This window comes from Crocuta crocuta, unplaced genomic scaffold, assembly GCF_008692635.1.
Source record: "Crocuta crocuta isolate KB4526 unplaced genomic scaffold, BGI_CrCroc_1.0 scaffold25, whole genome shotgun sequence".
Lineage (NCBI taxonomy): Eukaryota > Metazoa > Chordata > Mammalia > Carnivora > Hyaenidae > Crocuta > Crocuta crocuta.
Window position 1 is genome coordinate 13042206 of NW_027532015.1, and position 21060 is coordinate 13063265.

The 21060-nt window shown below is 47.8% G+C and overlaps 1 protein-coding gene and 1 long non-coding RNA gene across 2 annotated transcripts in view; both read left to right on the forward strand.

Moving 5' to 3' along the window:
• Window positions 1-9234, forward strand: part of NHSL1 (NHS like 1) — a 136868-nt gene extending 127634 nt beyond the window's left edge. Inside the window, 4 exon segments of the mRNA XM_077776056.1 lie at window positions 1-404; window positions 406-914; window positions 1421-1553; window positions 6354-9234. The exon segment at window positions 1-404 is cut by the window's left edge and continues 120 nt beyond it. Coding sequence (XP_077632182.1) covers window positions 1-404; window positions 406-914; window positions 1421-1553; window positions 6354-7089 — 1782 coding nt within the window. The 3' untranslated portion in view covers window positions 7090-9234.
• An 8030-nt stretch (window positions 9235-17264) lies between these two features.
• LOC144241406 (uncharacterized) overlaps window positions 17265-21060 on the forward strand; it is a 6173-nt gene continuing 2377 nt past the window's right edge. Inside the window, exons 1-2 of the long non-coding RNA XR_013338065.1 lie at window positions 17265-17313; window positions 17519-17703. This is a non-coding gene — a long non-coding RNA (uncharacterized LOC144241406). The remainder of the gene's footprint in view (window positions 17314-17518; window positions 17704-21060) is intronic.

The window sequence follows — 21060 nt, forward strand, 5'->3', positions numbered from 1 at the left end:
CCCTCCTCAGCTCCCCCACCTGCCCCACCCCTTGACCCCAAGTTGATGAAAGATGCCAGGCCTTCTTTCAAAAGATCTGGGCAGCCAGAATGCTCCTGGGAGGCCTTTAGGCAGCCTTCTAGCAAGGAGGAGGGCAGTAGGCCCCCCATGCCCCTGATAACCACTGAGGCATTGCAGATGGTACAGTTGAGGCCCGTGAAAAAGAACTCAGGATCCGAGCAAGCACTGTCGTATGAACAAGTATCTCAGGAAAAACTAACTCCGGTTGTTCCCCAGTATCATTTAAAGCCATCTGCTTTCCTGAAATCCCGAAATAGCATAAATGAAATGGAGAGTGAAAGCCAGACTGCCTCTGTGACAGGCTCGCCGCCGACTCCTGCCAAGAGCCTGAGTCAGGGTCACCAGGANGAGCCGCAGCCCGGGCAGCGCCCGGGAGCCGGAGGCCGAGCCCGGCCCCGGGGCCATCCCGCTCCAGGAGCCCCCCGGCCCTTCACCCAGCAGGAAGCCACCCCCCATTTCCAAGAAGCCCAAACTGTTCCTCGTGGTGCCACCTCCGCAGAGAGATTTCACAGCGGAGCCCGCGGAGAACGTGAGCGGAGCGTCGCCCAGCCCCTCCAGGGGAGAGGCCGCCGAGAGTTGTAGAGCCGCGGCCGGTCCTGGGGAGGCCGGTCCTGGGGAGGCCGGTCCTGGGGAGGCCGGTCCTGGGGAGGCCGGTCCTGGGGACTCCGGCCCTGGCGCCGCGCTTCTTGAGGGAGGGGCCGCAGCACCCGCGTCCCCGGGCAGAGTGAGAGCCAATGTCCCCATGGTGCAGCCCGATGTCTCGCCAGCCGCCAAGCAGGAGGAGCCAGGTGCCGAGAGCAGTGCAGACGGTGGAGGCAACGCGGAGAGCTGCCTGTCTCTACAGGGCGGAGGGCGTGAGTCTGCTTCTCTCTCTCATTCCCCTCCGAACATATGCAGCCGAGGCAGAAGATAGGGCTGGTGCAAGTTCAAGGTAAAGCTAGCCGCGTGTGGGCCAAGTGTGCTGCCTCACGCTTAGGTTACCAACTTGGCATTTTATGATATTAAAAGAAAAAAAAAAATCTAGACCTGAGGGGAGAGCTTACTGGGCGTCAGAAAATAGAGGGGCAGGGTGGTCCGCAGCAGACGGGGTATTAAATGCAGTGAGTAATCTCCCTTCTGGGGAGCTGCAGAGAAACGTTAACAAGACTGGAGAGAGAGATTCAATAGGAGTTCCAGACCTCAACAGAAAAGAGGGAGCTTTGGCTATTGTGATCATAATAAAAGCTCACACTGAGGACCCCACAGCCCGTCCCGGGGCTCTCACGTTTCGGGGAATGGTGGGGAAGCAGACCGGGAAGCCTGGCGAAAGCGTGCCAATTCAAGTCACTTGTGCATCCTGTATTGGCTTGCGTCTCTACAGCCGGGGTGCCAGAGCCAGACACAGCCGCTGCTTCCTCGGAGGCCTGTGACTTCCTTAGGGAAGAGGGGAGTGAGGAGGTGATGACCCCCAGCAGACCCCGGACCACAGAAGACCTTTTTGCAGCTATCCACAGGTATCCCCAACTCCTTGCTCTTACTAGTGACTGACTCTGTGAGTCTTTCTAAGTGGTTCCTCAGTTTGTCTTCCTTGAGGTGGTTTTTTTTTTTCTGTCACCCATTAACTCGATTAATATTATTATGTTTTTTTTAGTGTGTGTCTATGTTTTTCTTTCTTCTGACTTCGTTTTTCTACTTGTTCCACTGATTTTTATGACAACGTGGGGGACAAGGACTCAGTGGGTGCCTTCTGCCCAACACTGCGCTTGCTGGCGAGAAACGCAATGTGTCAGTCACATGACAGAGTATTTACAAGAATTGGATTAGAGCAACGGATGGTCTGGTCCAGGAAGAGGAATGCTGGGTTTTGTGAACAGACTAAGATATGCACAGACTAAGCTCGACAAGACTGCTGTTTTCCTAAGAGTGTTTTTCTATTATTATTATTATTTTTATTTCACAGAAATATCAGGAATTTTTAGTGCAGTTTTCTTTGGCTCCTTTTAAAGTGTTTCAGTACAAGAGCACAGTCTTTTCGAAGCAGGAGCGAAAGGAATTAAATGTGTTTGTTAGTGTATACTGTTAGTGCCATCTACTGGCGTCAGAAATTGTTGGGGTTTTAAAAACAAATGTAGAGTGAATGTTTCAAAATAACTGTTGGATTTTTTACATATGGTCACCCTGCAGAGGGAATAGGATTTAGCACTAAGGCTATATATATTGCCTTATTTTTCTGGCTGTAAACAGCCGCGTACTCCCAACAGTGTCTCTGTAGGAATAGATGAGACTGTATATGTGCAAGGACTTTGAGCCACAAAGCTGTATCAATCCTTTGCTTCTGTCTCTGCTCCTTTACCACAGTGTTTTCAGATTAAATCGTAGGAATGTCTTGATGCTGCCAATGCCTTATATTGCCCTGAATCAAGGTCCCTTTTTTTTCTTCCTGGAACAAAGCATCCTGTAAAACCACTAGACTGTCTGTGTGAATAACCTTGTATCAGGACTGTTTCCCCAGTTCTTGGGATCTGAGAAGGCTGTTGCATGAAATGGAAAGTGTAGTATTGTCCTGATCTGAAATTCCTTGTGCAGCAAATAAATATCTAACTTGGAGAGGCAGGGGGTAGGGGGAACCAAGCTAGGGAATTAGGTGTTTCTCAAGAATTATGTTCTTTTTTTTTAAGGTAGGTTCTCTTACTATTTTTTATTATTTTATTTTAGAGAGCATGAGCAGGGGAGAGGAGCAGAGGGAGAGAGAGAGAATCCTAAGTGGGCTCCACACTCAGTGCGGAGCCAGACACAGGACTCTATCCCACAGCCTGGGGATCATGACCTGAGCCGAAATCAAGAGCCGATGCTCAACTGACTAAGCCACCCAGGCACCCCAGGAATTAGGTTCTTTACATCTTAGCTCTAGTATTGGTATTATATCCCAAAAGACTGCCTCTTTTAGCATTGTCTGACTGGTTTCTTTGATCTCCTTAGAAATAAAAAGGTGCAGCTACTTACGAAATTATTTCTGAAAACTGTAAAATGAAAAATGCTGCATCTTTGAAAGTGACTTCAGTGGCACTTGTAGACGTTTATGCCGAGGCTTCTATTCTAAACATGCTAGAGATGTAATAAGCACTCAATCGATACTTTCTGAATTAAATGAAACCAATTGGAATTTAACTATTAGGAAATTCTTCCAGAACTTGGCCTCTTTCATTTCGTATGGAATGCACTGGTTTGCTAAATGTGCAGGCATTTACATTTGTAATAATAAATGCCTGCACACTTACTTTCTGCAGAGAAGATACGTTGCTCGTTGCTCTGTGTACTAAATACGTGGTCTCAAGGAGGAACCCAGCTATTGTGGGACCAATTTACTATGTGCTTTTCAGAAAAATATGCCAAATGTCTCTTCCATATTTTACTTTGGCAATTTTATTAAGACCCCGAAAAATCTGTGGTTTACTCGTGAATTACATCTACTACAGATGTGGGGATCAGCTGGTCTATTATTCTGTGTACATGATAGAAATAAAGGGTATGGATTGGAGAGCGAGCGAAGATACCTGCTAATTTCCATTTTCATATTGATAATGTATTAGCAGACATAATAAAAATCCGTCTGAAGTCTGTGATTTTTAGGGCTTTATTTTCTATTCTTCAGCACTGAAGCTAATAATTTAAAAGAAAGAGTATCTAAGCCGAACCACAGCTTTCAAATTTTATAATGCAAATGAATTCACTTCAGATTTTAAAGCCAGATGGAAAATGTAGAACACCAGTTGAGGTGTGAAATTTTTATATTTATTGAAGTAATTAGTTTTTCAAGCCAATGTTAACTGTTTGAGTGCTTTTTATAGCATCTTCTTTAGAAATACACACACAGAGTGTGTGTGTGTGTGTGTGTGTGTGTGTGTGTGTGTGTGTGTGTGTGTGTGTATAAATACCTATACCCTATACATACATATATGCAGAGAATTCGTGTGCTTAGATTTAATTCTCATTTTCAGGTGCAACTGCTTTGACGAAACAACCAAAAACTTTTATAAATTCTCATCTCCTCTCTTAATTCTAAATCCACAGTTAGAGGCCATTAACTTTAATCAAGTATACCTGTGGCTTGATGTATGGATCTCAGCACACCCTTACCTTTTTTTCCTTAAATGTTTATTTTTGAGAGAGACAGACAGAAAGAGACAGAAGTGAGCAAGGGAGGGGCAGAGAAAGAGGGAGACACAGAATCCGAGGCAGACTCCAGGCTCTGAGCTGTCGGCACAGAGCCTGATGTGGGGCTCGAACTCACAAACCGTGAGATCGTAACCTGAGCCAAATCCAGACACTTAACCGAGTCACCCAGGTGCCCCAGCACACCCTTACCTTTTAAGAAACGAACCAAAGATTGGGCTACAAAGCCGTATCTGCAAAATGAGATGGGCAGAACTGCTTCTGAGAAGTTCAAATAAGGCTTTAGTGCTAAATCATATTTACTCTCCAGGGGGACCCCTAGACGTTGGGAGGTTGGGCACTATAGGTAGGAAGATACTCCGCCAAGTCCTAGTTCTTATATTAAGCTGTGTGGCTTCACTCTTTGGTATCAGTTACCTTCTCTGGTCAGACCACACCAACTAAAGCCATTTCCAGTTCTTAAGATTCTGCGATGTTACTATTTTGGTGGTTTCTGTCCGCTGCCCGTCAACACAGTCCAGAGCACCACTCTCTGGTGACAACCAAGCAGAGCCATTAAACCAAAGGGCCATAGGCCAGGCTCTGCTGTCTCAAAGGGGGTGGTGCCATGTCCACTTTGGCCACCCTTCAGACTTTGTTCCGGTCCCTACTGACTCCTGTCTTGTGCTTTGGGGGCTGCTTTTTGGCCAGAGCATGGAGAGGGCCGTGGGAGCGCCAAGCCCAGGGCAGCCATCAGGGGTCCATTCCTCCCGTGTCTAGCTGTGCGAGGCCACGTAAAAACAGCACTGCAGCTGGCCTTGCGGCAGGAGGAAAGGATCCTGTTTCCCTGCATGGCACCCCCGGGTCTGCTGAGCACACCCTCCGTGCCTGCCACTTCATGGCTGTTATCTGCATTCATCTTTATTGGTGAACCAGGAGCTGTTGTTTCCCTTTCCAGATAGGATACTGGAGCAGAAACTTTAAATTGCTCAAGGTCACAGAACAAGGAAGCTTTAGCATGGGATTTACCCCAGGTCTGTGTGACTCCACAGGCTCCTTATCTCACTGACCCCTCACAAACCCCTATGAGGTTAGTATCCTCGCCCCTGTTTTTACAAGTATGAAAACGGACTAGTTTCTCCAAGGTCACACAGCTAAAAGTTGGCAGTGTTCAAGTTCAGCTCTGCACCATCCTCTTAACCTTTTCCTGCTGCAAGTTCCAGAATTTTACAGCAAACAAAGAGATGTACCCATGTCTTTATTTTATTAAATACACCGAGTTTCCTTAAAGCACCTGCACTTGACTGAGAGGTTCCTTGCAGACTGAGTTGTTATTAAGAAGCGACCAGCAAGGGGTCCCTTGGCTCATCTGCTTGATGATCTGAGTCACTCCCATACAAAACACATTGAACAGCAAGGCTCTTAAGAGCCTGAAGGCAAAAAACACCCCCGAGAAACATTTTACTTTCCCTAAAGGCCCCTCCTCTGTCACATTCCACCCGCATTCCTCAGACTTTCTTGATCAGTTAGAGGTTTTGTGAAGTCCGTCAGGAAACAGGATCCGGTGTGGAAGGTGTGGAAGGTTCACTCTTGTTTTCTGGAAAACTGTGGACTTACAGAAGTTGACATATGGTCCAGTAAGAGCCAAGGAAGGCGGGTTTTATGTCATACTCTAGAACGACTGAGAATGCAGAGCTATAGAATTGTTCTAGAATGTGAGGTGGGGGCCTGCCTCTTGGTGGGAGATATTCTGTGGGTTGACTTATCTATTACCCCTGTTCAAGGGCCAGTACCAAACAAGAAAAGGAAGATTACAAACAAGGGTGGTCAGCAGTGAAATTCACTCAGGATCAGTCTGATACTGGAGTGTTAAATAAAATATGGCAATAGAAGCTTTTGAAATGATCCGCACCACAATAAGTTAATATGATATTTAAGATTCACTTCAAAATAGTCCAGTGAGGGGACAGATGAAAGAAGGGTGGCCATGAGTTAATTGTTATTGTAGCTGGGTGATGGGCTTACATGAAAATACAATAAACTATTAAAGGAACTCGGAATGAATGGTGACTGGAGTATGCAGTAAGAGAAACGGGCAGTTGTGACTGACATCCCACGGCCCACTGGGAATTAACCTTTATCTTAATGTTCTTAAATCTTAGATCCAAGAGGAAAGTCCTTGGCCGCAAAGATTCAGATGATGATCACTCCCGAAACCATTCTCCCTCCCCTCCAGTGACACCCACTGGTGCTGCCCCCAGCCTGGCCTCCCCAAAGCAAGTGGGGTCAATTCAGAGAAGTGTCCGTAAGAGCAGCACCAGCAGCGACAACTTCAAAGCTCTGCTGCTAAAAAAGGGGAGTCGGTCAGACACCAGCGCCCGCATGTCTGCAGCCGAGATGCTGAAGAACACAGACCCTAGATTCCAGAGATCAAGGTCAGAGCCTTCACCAGACATCCCTGAGAGCCCATCAAGCTGCTCCCCGAGCAAGAACAGGAGGGCCCAGGAGGAGTGGGCCAAGAACGAAGGCTTGATGCCTCGGAGTCTGTCCTTTTCCGGCCCCCGGTACGGCCGCAGCCGAACCCCACCTTCTGCAGCCAGCAGCAGGTACAGCATGCGGAACCGGATCCAGAGCAGCCCCATGACCGTCATATCGGAAGGCGAAGGGGAAGCCTTGGAGCCTGTAGACACCCGGGCTCGGCGGGCCCTGGGTGCTGCAAGGGGCTGCTCACTGGATGGACTGGTGGGGGGCGAAATGGACAAGGGCAGCCTGCTCGGTGGTGGGGAGCCCGCTGCCTCACCGCAGGCACAGGGTCCTGACCCCGTGGATGAGACAGTCAGTGCCGAGGGCACAGGTCCATCAGAACGATGTGAAGGGCCTGTGGGCGAAGAGAGCTAGGGCCAAGAATGTGAATCTCCCAGGCAGTGTGAGGGAGACGCACAACACATCGCTCTAGGGAGCCTGACAGGTACCTTCCCTGCCTTGCCCGTCGATCCCACTCGGCGTTTGTGCTGTGGGCCTGGGCGCCGCCAGCCCTGCAACAGAAGGGGGATGTTATTCAGGACTCCCATGGCACTTGCCCTGTGGCTAAAAGCAAGTAGAAGCTTAACTTCTGAAAGTGCTTCCTGGGGAAGATTTCTTTATTTCCTCCCTCCTTTTTTTTTTTTGGGGCTAAATGCCAGGTGTGTGTGGGGAAGGGTATGTGTGTGCCTGCATTTTGAACCCCTTTATGTTAAAATGCACGCGTGCGCACACTCACACACACATAGACACAACACACACACACACAAGTAGCACGTACAGAAACAGGAGAAGGAAAGACTGTTTAGCTGGGTAGAAAAATGGAGTCTTCTGGATTAGGTGGGCATTACTTGAAAAGTATTCTGTTTGGGGAAACTAGTGAGTTCCCGAAGATGGGAGAGAGAGAGAGAGAGAACCATTCCTTCTAAGAAAGAGGGGGTAGATTTGCTGGTGCCGCTGCAGAGGACACGGGTACAGGCCCCGGTGTGCTTTCAAGGTGAGCCATGTCATGATGAACCCAAAACGGTGGGAAAGGGCTAAATGACTAATGGGTTCAGGTACTTTTTTCTGGGGGGAAAAAAAGGCTTGGTTTCTTTTTTGTGAAAATGACAAACGTGGGGATGTGGCAAGGCGGTATCTTGGAGCCCTGCTACGGGGCAGCCACAGAAGACACACACCTTCTAGCCTGAGTTTTAGACATGTGTACGAGTTTCTCATGAATTTCTTCCTCGAGTAGCTGCCGAGGCCTTCCTTGAGAACGAAGAGGACAGTGTGCATGCACAGAGAGGGTGAGCAGGGAGAGAGGGGAAGGGGGGTAAGTGGTAACGCTGCTGGGAGCTGTTTCCTGCTTATGAAATAAACGTATTTTTCAGAATTCCATTTGGAAACTTGCACTACAGAACTGCGGGTGGAGATTTCCCGTTTACAGACGTTTTTGCCAGAGTGTAAACTTGCATTTGGCCATTTCTTACCACTTGAAATGTCAACATTTGCTAACTTTTTTGGATATCCTTTTGGTGACACCAAAGAGAAAGGCATGGCTATTTTTCCTTGACCTGCCTACAGTATCATGTCCTCATTTAGAAAGGTTTATCAGAATCAATTATATATTATCCTACTCTGAAGAAAACGCTGAATAGCTCTTGTTAGTGAAATACACTAATAAAAATTGGAAGGGCTTGGCTCTTAATTAGCCATGGGAAATGAGTTTTTAGATTAAAAAGATTTTTTGCATCATTTGGTTTGTGAGTTTTTATATTTTTTTATAAGTAACTGAGTTGGCTAATTACCTTCTAATCTTCTCCAGTTAGAATTTTTAATCCTTAGAGGCATGGGAGAAAAGTGTGTGAAGTATTTATTTTTATGTCCTCCTCTTGAGGCCCCCTCCCCCATTCCTTCCCAGCCGCCATGTACCCAGACTCCTTTGTTTGTTGGCTAAATAAAATAAGTCCTCTTCATTAGAAGGACTTGAGATGACAACACGGAGATCCTTGGCCTGTGTACAGTACAGTTGCCGACAGGCATCTCCCTCCGTATAAAAATATCATCCAAAAGTGGGACCTCACAGGCCAGACTCTCAAAAGGTTTATTACACATCCCAACTTTAGATTCCCTTTTTTGACACATCTCTGAGACAAAAACAAACCTGAAGAATGAAGGCGTCTTCCATTCTCTGCAGAAAACAAACCCCTTCTTTTCCCACAGCCCTCAATGACGGCCAAAGGCTGAAGGACGTTTTACCATTTGGAGCTACTGTCTGCCGCCCTGGGCCCAAGGGTCTTCTCTTCTCCATTTTAGAAAAGTGGTGTTGGCTTTTGAATATGAACCTCCTAGCCCCCTAAACCTGATTAGAATGTACGCGACTATCAGACAACTTTAACTTAATATATAAATCATTTATGTCGAAGGTAAAGTAAAACAGCATCAAAACTAATTATAAAATTATTTTAAAAATCCCCATTTTTAAAGAGAAACAAATATTAGGTTTTACAATTTGCTTTGAATAAAACAATTGTAAAGTAAATAGTTGACCCTGATTTCTTTTCGTTTGTACATGCATTTTTGAATAATAAGATAAGTCTTCTTTCACAGAACTGTTGAGTGCTTTGCTGGATACAAACAGAACAGCAGTAAAGACCAGAAGGTGCCTGTGGGAGGTGGGGACCCAACAGAGAGGAGATAGAACATCGCAGGCACTGTGGATGGTGACATCTAAAAGGACATATGGAAAAACAGCTCTGAACAGTGTCCTATGGACTTTTGAATAAATATGAATAATGTGTTGACTGATAGTTCAGGTGACGGGGCATGTGGAGAGATGCAAGAACTTTTCACAGGCACAGATGACATCTAGGGAAACAAGACTCTAGACTCATCCCTGGAATATATGGCATCTTTAGCTCTGTTACTTTATTCCTCTGTGAGCACTCGCTGCTGTTAACAGACCCCATCATCTTTAAGAAGTCCGTTAGGTTAGACTTGTGACCCTTCCTTATACCCCAAGGCTGTGAGTCACTGATAATCATAGAAGCTCTAGGGATCAATTATTTGCATCTTATTTTTCCTGAAAGTTGGGGGAGAAACAAACGGTCACGTGGTCTGCCGGGCGGAAGCCACCACAACTTTGGTCTGATTTCTGCCCCCCTATTTCTGAAGGATGTTGATTAAAACCATTTCTTCTCCCTGAGGGTGTGAGTTTATATTGTTAGGAGAGTCACAATAACAAGAAGAAACAGCACGCCCAGCCCTGTGGCAGGTGCCCTGGGACATGGGATTGGCTTTGCTGGTTGTGCCTTAATGTGTTTGCAGCACATGAATTTAATATTGAATCTATTGCTGAGATTCCATCAAGAATGAGTACAAGAGGATAATATACTTGGGTGACACTAGAATATTATTGGTGGGCAGGGTGGGAAGGAGGGACTTTCAGATAAAACATGGACGTGACTCGAGGTCTGTTTGATTCCTGAGGTCTGCTTTTTCTGCAATTACCTCTTCAGTTACTGTGATATAGTTTCTTTTGATGAGCTGCTCTACCTTCCACACAGGCCAGCCTTTATTCATAGAACACAGACTAGAGCAATCTAAAGTCATGTATTCGGCATTGGGGGGAAAAAAAAAAGCCCTTTATTAAATACTTCTAATGTGCTAAGGCGTAAGGGATCCTACGATGTAAAATGGTTAAGCGTCCAACTCTTGATTTCCACTCAGGTCATGATCTCACAGTTTGTGAGATTGCCCTCTGCATAGGGCTCTGCACTGACTCTCTCTGCCCCTTCCCCACTCACTCTTTCTCTCTCTCTCTCTTACACAATAAATAAATGATAAAAATGTGGATGAGATTTCATTAATAGGCTTCAAATCTAGTGAAAAAGACACACACCCCCTGTGAACTATCGTGTAAAATGTGTCAGAACGGATGAAAAGGAAGCGCACTCTGAGCTCCACAGCAAACGCTGTTGGGGCCCCACACCCCGTGTGTTCTCCTTTACCGCTAAAACACCTGACATTGATCCGAGATGGCAATGCACCCAACCGAATCACTATACCTCACAGCCTCCCCTATAGTCAAGAGGATAGAGTTTTGGCCAGTGAGACATGAGCAGCGGTCTGGAAATTCTCGCAAGGTTGCTGATATAGGAGCCAGACACATCTCTTATCGCTTCCTTTTTCCCGTTTCTCCCTAAATGAATGGGAGGCTAAAAGAAAAGTACTTTTCCAATGTTTCAGCACCAATGGGTTGAAAGCCACATGTTGTGGAAGGTGAAGGAGAAAGGAGCCTGGTCCATTGCTTACATCTGGAGTCACTGCATCAGCCTTAGGCTGTCTACCTTCTAGGTACACTGCAATTTTCACTCAGTTGAGTGATAGGACTCTCAGAGGAAGGTGTCATTGCTGGGGTTTTTTAAGGTTTTATTTTATTTTAATTTTTTAAATGTTTTATTTCTGAGAGAGAGAGCATGAGCAGGGGAGGGTCAGAGAGAGAGAGGGAGACAAAGAATCTGAAACAGGCTCAGAGCCTGATGTGGGGCTCGAACCCATGAACCGTGAGATCATGACCTGAGCCAAGGTCTGTCGCTTAACCGACTGAGCCACCCAGGCGCCCCTTAAGGTTTTATTTTTAAGTAGTCTCTACACCCCAGGTGGGCCTCCAACTCACAACCATGAGATTGAGAGTCGCATATGTACTGACTAAGCCAGCCTCAGGTGTCATTACTTTTGACTAGATGGATGGGGGAAAGATTGGTTGAGAACCTGAACTAAGACTCCATGGACAAGGAGGATTTCAACAAGCAGGGGAGGTTGGCGGGATAAGGGCCCTCCAAATGGAGGGGACAGCATGAGCGAAGGCGCAGAGGCCAAGGGTTTGGAGGAAGCCATGTAGTTAAAATGTCTCCAGAAGAACATAGTAGGACGTGAGACTGGAAAGATCATCTCAGGCAAGAATGTAGAAGGCCTGGGATGTCCTCCCAAAGAATTGGGGTTTTTTTCTGTAATGTTGGGAAACAATGAAGGCTTTATAAGAAGGAGAATGATGTGACCGGGTTTGGTCCTTAGGCTTCTAAAGCTATACTCTTTCTTGTTGATTCCATGTAATCCCATAGCCTTATATAAATGTATATATTTATACTGGTGTGTGTATATATACATACTGACAACTGAACATCTCCTGTCCTTCCTCTGTGAACCCCCAGGTGATATACCTGCTGCTTACTCAAAATCTGCATTAAATGTGTTTTAGACTTAGTATCTCCAAACCATACTCCCCATCACCATCTCTACCTTATCAGTTAATGGCATTAGGCAATGGCTCAGGCCCCAAATCAAGGCTTATTCCTGTGGTCTGTTTCCTTTTCAAGCCACATCTAAACCTCAAGCAAGTCATGGGAACTCTACCACCAAAATAATTCACAGATCCAATCACTTCTCACCAGTTCCACTGCTACCTCTCAGATCCAAGCTGCTATCTCCTAACCAGACTATTGCAAACACTTCCGAACTGGTCTTCTGGTCTTCACTGTGCACCTATAACCGCTCTTAATTCACCATGCAAAATAAGCTCTTAAAAACAATTCATAGCGCTCCACTGCTTGAAAACCTCCAAAGACTGAATCTTACAACTGGAATAGGTTTCGAACTCCTTGCTGTGGCCTTCAAGTCCTTTAAGATCTACCACTCTTCCCCCCCACACCCTCCCATCCAAATAGTCTGGTCTAATTCTCCTTTCTGCCCCTTGGCAGAAGCTATTTCACACCTCACAGCCTTTAACTACTGAAAAGAAAAGTTCCTGTACTTCTATGTTGGCTTAAGTTCCTCAGGAAGTAGACACTGGGACCATTAGCAATGCAAGGTTTTATTGGAGTGTAACGCCATTAAAAGGAAAAGCAAAGAAGTGGGGTAAGACCAGATTTGCAGTACTGACCTTACACATCACCCAAACCAACCTGTGGGGAACTCTGGGGAAAGATGACACAGCGGAGGGCTCCTGTGTCGGACAGAAACAGCGAGGTCCTTTACCCCTGCCCTGTCTGCTCTTTGACAAGAGGCCACCCTGAGAAAAGCATGCCTTCAGTTTCCACCGCCTAGTGGAATCATTGGTCCCCAACCCTTGAAATAGTATGGCCTCAGCTTGAAAGCTAAGGTGGCCCCTGAATAAGCCACCAGTTAGAGGCTGCCAGCCAACCACACTTCTTGCCGCTGGATGGCCAATCTTGAGATCTAAGTGTCACATCTCCATGCCTGCCACAGTCCAGCCCTGTCACCCTGTGGGTCTGCTTCCCCAACAAACGTGGGAGGCCATTCCGCCAAGGCTCTGGTGGACTTCTGTCTTCCCGAGGAGAAAATTTCGTTAAAGGAGCTTTGTGGGACCGAGTACCGCCCTCCTACCACTGGTCTGGGGCCACATCTGGTGCCTCTCCTCCCCTCCTCCACCCACTCCGTGCCCTTTACCCTCAACCGCCACCTGTGCTCATCTCAGTGGCTTTCCTAATGGTGTGAACCACGCTTTCATTGCCGAGGGCTCTGACATCATGAGGATCAAACCCTTCTGGGACCGGGTCTGCTACGCTTGTCCATTCACGGCTCCAACTGAGCAAGGAGTACACAGGGTGCCCCAAGTGGGTGCCCCGAGTTTCACACATCATGTAACAGCAGGCTTACCTCCTTTTTCACTCCAGGGTCAGGTAACCCTGACAAGATGGTGACTCTTGCCTGCTAGACCCTGGACGCAAGGAGTCCAAAGTCCCCAGGTGGCAGCAATAGGTGAAGTTCAATGGGACCCTTGTTCTGTTGCCTAGGGAGGGTGTCCATCTTTGAGAACAAGGACCTCTGGCTCTGCAGAGCCCAGAGCTGTGGGGCGGGAAAGCTGGTGTCTCTCAGGAGCTCATTGGGAGTTATGGTAAGTAGGGTCACTCTTGCTTCCACCCCTTGGTTCTCAGGGCCACGGATGCTTCTGTTGTGGACACAGCACTATGTAAGATCTCCGACTTAGTAAGCATACTGTCTTGGTAGGGTGTTGGTTGAAACCAAACCAGAAGCTTCTAGGTGGCGCTGTACGTGAGAGGCCTAGTGGATCCCATGGCCATAGGTAACTCTCCCTGCCTGGGTGTTCGGTAAATCCATGCCAGCGGATCAGAGATTTTGTGAAGTCGCTAGAATGGGGTGCTGTTGAGACGCTATAACCAGGAAAGGGAGCTGCATACCTAGAATAAGTGTCTAACTTTGTGCAGATGAACTGCTGGCCCTTCCAGGAAAGAACGGGCCTGATGCAGTGAGTTTGGCATCAAATGACCAGCTGATCTTCTCCTGGCCTCATGGGGGTCTCAGCACTGCTATCTGTTGCTGGCAGGCTAGACGTTCAGAGTTAGCAGTGACTAGGTCAGCCTTGGTAAGTGAGAGTCCGTGTTGTTGTGGGCTCATGCATAGCCTCCATCTCTGCCTCCATTGCCACCTTCTTTGTGTGCACATCACGCCAGCACTGGGGCGGGCACCAACGAAAGCTAACAGCAACAGGCTAAGTCATTTTGTCTACGTGGTGGCTTAGTGCCCCTCTGTGGTGTGCGCTTTCCGGTGGGCATTAACATGAGACAGCGTTTCCATGCTCTGTGGCTGCTCCCACAAGTCCTTCTATCCCAGACTCCCTTGCCTCAATCACGTTTTTTTTGTTTGTTTTTTGTTTTTTGTTTTCCTTTCCCCTTTCCAAACTCCTAACCATTTGGCCAGGCCATTTGCCATGGCCAGGACCCCATATATATTTCACCTTTCCTCCCTCACAAAGCAAATGACTAGGTTCATTGCCCAAAATTCTACCGCTGCCCCGCTTTTTTTTGCAGAAAGATTGCAGAAAATTTTTTCCTTGAGGCTGCCTTTCAACATCACCCCGAAGTGAGGGGATAATGCAGCTGCTGTCCATGTTCATCTTGCGGCCAACTCATCAACATGCCAAGTTCAAGCTTTTCCTTCTTCCTTCAGCTGATCATACAGGTCCTCCAAACAACCACAGGGAGGGAGGGAAGGGGGGGTGGGTACAGCCACAAGGACGTGGAAGTGGGGGCGACCTGCTCATGCAGCTTGGTTATGTACTCTGGTCCCGCTCGTGATCGTTCCTGAATGTACCATTTCTGCCTAATGATGAACTGCTAGTGTCCTACCAACTTTATGACCTGATGGTTCTGATAGGACCCAGCTGAGGTGGGCAGTTCTGGATACAGCATCACCTGGTGTCTCATGGTTGCATCTCTACCAGGCCCCGTAGCCTTGCTTCGGGAACCCGGGAGACTGCATTGTGATTTCCCATTGGGGCTTGTCATGGATTCTACACTGCATTTTGTTTTCACCGCTGACACCTCCAGTAGCATAGGTCTGCCGGACCACATGGGCCATGCTGCTAATTCCTTCCCATCTGCCACATCTGGGACTGTTCCTAACTGATTTCTAGTTATGGGTCATAATTTTCTGTTCCTTTGCATTCTTTTTCTAGTAATTTTGCATTGAATGTTGGGAATTAGGCTGTTCGTGGATGGATTTTGTTGTATCCCTTTAAATAGTATTGGGCTTTATTCTGGTGCACAGCTATGTTTCTTGGAATCAGTTTGAGCCTTTCAAGGCTTGCTTTTAAGTTTCATTAGGTAAGGTCCAGAACAGCCTTCGAGAGACAATTTAACCTCACTACTAAGGCAATACCCTTGTGAGGACACCACCTAATACTCCATGCATGATGAGTTATCTTCACTCTTGCTAGCAGAAACAAAACTGTTCCCTGAAACAATAACAAAACAAAAACTGTTCCCAGCCCCAAATAAAGTTGCGAATCATTACTTCTACCAGTTTCCAATTTTTCGGTTCTTGGCTCGGGTAGTTTCTTTTTATACCTTCACAGATCAGTCTTGGCCAAGGACTCAAGGGGACTCACTGTAGATGTATAGATCTGTGTGTGTGTGTGTGTGTGTGCGCGCGCGCGCGCTTCTTCATCCTCCATGCTGCTGAACAATTCTATCCACTTTCCCTTCCCTTAATATGGATCTCTGTCTCCTCAACTCAGTGAGACTGCCGGCCTCTATTTGACTTCACCTACCTGCTTCATTGCCTAGAAAGAGCCTCGAAGACATAACGTTTCAACAATCTTTGAACTGACCTTTCCCACCCTCCTCTCAGAAAACAGTCATGTGCTATGGACTTTCAATGTCTGGTTTTACCATCACAGCCAGAAGTGGATGTGTAATACTGTTTTTAGTTTAGTGCCCTGATTCGGGAAGAAGGGGGTTAGAAGCTTACACTCTTTCCTCACAGGTCAAGGAATTAATGTCGTATTGTCCTACCCTCTAAGTATTTTAATCTTAATTATACATTCAGCAATTGAGGAACTAACCACTGACCGGTTGATCTCCAAACCCAGGGGACCAACTGGAAACCAAGTTTTGAGTAGAACTGCATTTATTTTCTAACCTCCCTATGGTCCCACTTAATGGGGGAGGGCAACTCTGATGACACTTTGAGTTTCTGGGTGTCCAGTGTCAATCTGGACCCCAACGTATCTGGGCATTTCTCTTTCTCCAGTGTATATCCCCTGAGTAAATGGACACAGTTCCCTTTAGAAAAATATTGGGGGACTCATTACTGTACACACTTGCTGAAATATTGCAGTGTTCTGTTCCCTGGGAACCCAGCCATCTCTTCAGTCAGTGAGTTTCGAGTCTGAAAACAGGCTCAACTCTAGAAACTGGGCAAGGGATTACAGTTGTGGAGAAGGGGCGATCTACTCTTATCTATTCTTGCTCTCTTTTGATTATGTAGAAAGCATTACCTGTTGGCTCCTCCATCTATTTCATCCCTCCAAATGTCATGTTCCATTAACCATCTCCATAAGACTACAGCTTAGGTTCTCTTGGCTGCCCTTTTTTATTTAAAAAAAATTTTTAATGTCTACTTACTTTTGAGAGAGACAGAGAAGCAGAGCACAAGCAGGGGAGGGGCAGAGAGAGAGAGAGAGACACAGAATCTGAAGCAGGCTCCAGGCTCTGAGCGGTCAGCAGAGGGTCCAACATGGGGCTTGAACTCACAGACTGTGAGATTATGACCCGAGCTGAAGTCAGATGTTTAACCACCCAGGCGCCTCCCTTGACAGCCCTTTCCACCTTACTGGTTAATATGATAATTAACGCCCCCTGGTGTCTGCACTGCAACCTGAGCTCATCGCAGTCTCCTCATCACCCACATGGCTCTCAGCAAGCCAGACTCCACCCCAACCTGTTCTGCCTGCCGGACTGCAGAGGAGAACCGCCTCTGAGCAACGTGGTTTTGCTCATGCACCTCTCATCTGCACCTTCCTGGTGGCCTTGCTAAAGGGCCAGTCCTCTGAGCCTTTCCTAGGAACATAATTGCTATGGATGGAATTATCGCCACCCATTCCCCCTCCCCCCCTTCACATGAGGAAGTCCTAGCCACCTCTGTGATGGTGTTTGGAGACAGGGCCTTTGGAAAAGAATTCACTTTTAATGAGGTCATGAGGTGGAATCCTCCAGGTGGGAGTAGTGTTCTTACGAGGAGAGAAGGAGACCAGAGCTGCCCCTTGTTGGTTCCCAATTTGCCTCAGGAACTTCCCAGGTATCCCCTGACATGCACCCTCCCCTCCAAACAGAGGGCAGGGAGAGACCAGAGAAAGAGGTAGAGCGCTCCACACTGGTAGGTGGCAGTTTTAACAAGCAAGGGAACCCCTGAGGTGTGTCTTAGGCGGCTGCAGGATGAGCAGTTTTCTGCACGAGCCTTCCAGAACCTCCTAGGTTTACAGCAGACCCCCTTTAATGTGCAGCTTCATGCCGCACCTCCGGGTGCCCACGGCCAACCTCAGCCCGGCGGCAGACGGTCCTCCATCCTCGGTATGAAGTCTGGTCAGAGGGTCAGTAGCGCCTAACACCGCATGGCACTGCCCATGTCACTCACCTGGCTTCACCTTGTCACATAGGCACTTCATCATCTCACATCATCGCCAGAAGGGTGAGTACAGTCCAGGAAGATTTTGAGAGAGACCATATTCATAAACCTTTCATTAGAGTATGTTACTATAATTGCTTTGATTTTATTCTGGGTTATTGTTAATCCCTTACTGTGCCTAATTTTTAAAAGTTTAGGCTGTATCATAGGTAGGTATGTATAGGAGGAAACGTAGTATACATAGGGTTCAGTACTATCGCGATTTCCCGCACCTGCTGGGGGTCTGAGCATGTGTCCCCTGCAGACAAGGCAGGATGACTGTGCTGGGAGGCCTTCACTGGGTGCAGGCAGGTATCCAGTCCAAATGGCCCCATCACCGGTTCTACCCCAAGGCTGTGTCCTTGCAGGAGCAGCTAGCGGTGGGAAGGGCAAGTGGAACCCACATTCCAAGCACAGGGCAGAGGTGGGGAGCCTCCGATTGTCTGAGTCCAGCTCTTGGGTCAAACGGTAGTCATGTCTTCTTGATGACCTCCTCTGATTACCCCCCCACCTGGGGAGAGAGAGAGAAAACAGCTGTCAGCAAGCCAGAAAGCAGGCCCTCACCAGACACTGACTTGGCCAACACGATGATCTCAGGAGTGAATTTCTGTTGTTTAAGCCACCCGACATCATCTACGTGGTTTGTTACGGCAGCCCCATCAGATAAGGCAAAAATCTCCTGATGGGTCTTATTGCCGCAGCTAATTATCCTTTCCAGCATGGCCCCTTCTGGGAGCTTTGCATTCCTTCCTCTCTGATCTCTCCTGGCAGTTCGGGCGTTTCAACATTTCTGTCACTTTTTCCATGCCTCTAGGAGTCACCCACCCTAAAGCAGTGAGTTTGCACCATCGCCTGGAGCTTATCTCATGGTCAAATCCCATGACCTGAGTGATATCCCCAAGGCGGTAAACATTCCCTCTGTCCAGTCTTCTGACCGAGCACCTGCAGAGCCTGCTCCCAAGGGTGCACTCCTGGCCCCTGGCCTTATGGCACCTTTGCCACATCATCCATTTCTCCCTTCATCCGGCCTGGCATGACCCCAGCCAGGTGGTGCTATGACTTAACCTTGGGCATAGACCTGGGAGATGGGGTAGGTCAGCTTCTAGTGACACCTGTTGCCTTCCGGGGCCAGATCTCTATACATATCACATTTCCTCCTGTGAGGGTAGGAGAAGGGGGGAGGGATCGTTCTAGTCCTTAATGGGGAGGCAGTGAGCCTCTTCGGCAGGCTCTTTTAGGGGGTCAGAACTGTTGGGGGTACACACCAGCTGTCCTCTTCTCATTATCCAGGTTGGTCCTGACCTTGGGATGACACACCTGACTTGGTTGAGCATATTCTGTTTTTAGATTTTTATTTATTTATGAGAGAGAGAGAGAGAGAGAATGAATGGGAGAGGGGCAGAGAGAGACACATACGGAATCTGAAGCAGGCTCCAGGCTCTGAGCTGTTAGCACAGAGCCCGATGTGGGGCTTGAACCCACAAACTGCGAGATCATGACCTGAGCCGAAGTTGGACGCTTAACCAGCTGAGCCACCGAGGCGCCCCTGGTTGAGCACTTTTTAATGTTTTTGGTGGTTACTACTTTTACCATCAAATCCTATGCCTGACCTTCAGTTTTTTCTGCTTAACTTCTGCATGAGGTGAGGGCTGCTTAGCAAGTTACCAAAGAGGCTCCAACTCTCACAGTTTATTGTTGTTGTTTTAATTTATTTTTGAGAGAGCGAGAGCACACGCATGCAAACAAGTGAGCAGCGGAGAGCCAGAGAGAGAGAGGGAGACACAGAATCTGAAGCAGGCTCCAGGCTCTGAGCTGTCAGCACAGAACTTGATGCGGGGCTCAAACCCATGAACCCAGAGATCATGAGCTGAGCTGAAGTCAGATGCTTAACTGACTGAGCCACCCAGGCACCCCTCTCACACTTAAATTGTTGGTTAACTGACCTCAGCTTTTCCTCATCCACCTGCAGGACATTANGATTTTTATTTATTTATGAGAGAGAGAGAGAGAGAATGAATGGGAGAGGGGCAGAGAGAGACACATACGGAATCTGAAGCAGGCTCAAGGCTCTGAGCTGTCAGCACAGAACTTGATGCGGGGCTCAAACCCATGAACCCAGAGATCATGAGCTGAGCTGAAGTCAGATGCTTAACTGACTGAGCCACCCAGGCACCCCTCTCACACTTAAATTGTTGGTTAACTGACCTCAGCTTTTCCTCATCCACCTGCAGGACATTAATTCATTATCCACCCCCACCCCATATCACCAGAGACACCGAATCATCCACCAGCCATTTTATGCTTCACCAGACGCAGGTCATCCCATCTATTTAATCACTAGACAGCCCTCTCATGCCAGAAGCTGTCTATACACTGCCTGTCCACCAAGGATGTGAGTCTCATAACCAGCCAGGCAGAGAGTGACCCAGTGTCAAGAGGCTGTCTTATTGCCCATGACCTTGGGCCACTCTGATCCCAGTTGTACCAGGATGCTGAGCTGGAGTTCAGAGCGCCAAACACGTATGACAAAATTAGTCTCTGAAAGGAAAAAGGAAAGGCAAGGTTGGGTTGGGGAACAAGGGTACGTAAGACCGGACAGGGGAACCATCAGGCTTCATCACAGATCCGATGAAGTCTCTGTAGCCCACCAGGGAGCTCCGGAGCAAGGACTGCTTATTTAGAAGGGTCCATAGGGCACCTGGGTGGCTCAGTTGGTTAAGCGTCCAACTTCGGCTCAGGCAATGATCTCACTGTTCATGAGTTCGAGCCCCATGTCAGTCTCTGTGCTGACAGCTCAGAGCCTGGAGCCTGCTTCAGATTCTGTGTGTGTGTGTCTCTCTCTCTGCCCCTCCTCTGCTTGTGCTCTGTCTCTCAAAAATAAACATTAAAAGATTTTAAAAAACACACAGAAGCGTCCTGAGTTGGGCAGAAACAGATAGTTCTTGGGCCACCACCTTGCTCAGTCTTTGGCTGGAAGATGCTAGAAAACAGCGTTCTGTCAGCTCCCACCGCCCTGCTCGGGTGTGGGCTCAGTACGTGTGAATAGAGAATAGTGTGAATAGTGTGTCATTATCTTGCACCTGCAGTAGACCCTGAAGAAAGTGTCAGCTGGAGATGTCAGCTGACCACGCCCCTCGGAGCCGGGCAGCTGGTCCTTTCTCCCAGGTGGATCTGAGGGCCACAGCTCCATGGGCTTGCCCTCCACAGCTCCAAGTGTCAGGAAAGAAATGACTGGCCTTTGGCCACAGTTCCACGTTAAGTACCAGAAACGATCAGTGACAACTTCATATCAGTAATCTCCTAAATCAGGCCAATCAGCAGCTGCCTTGCTCCGGGACCTGCACCTCCACAACTAAAGCTTGATCCCTAAGGGATTCTGTC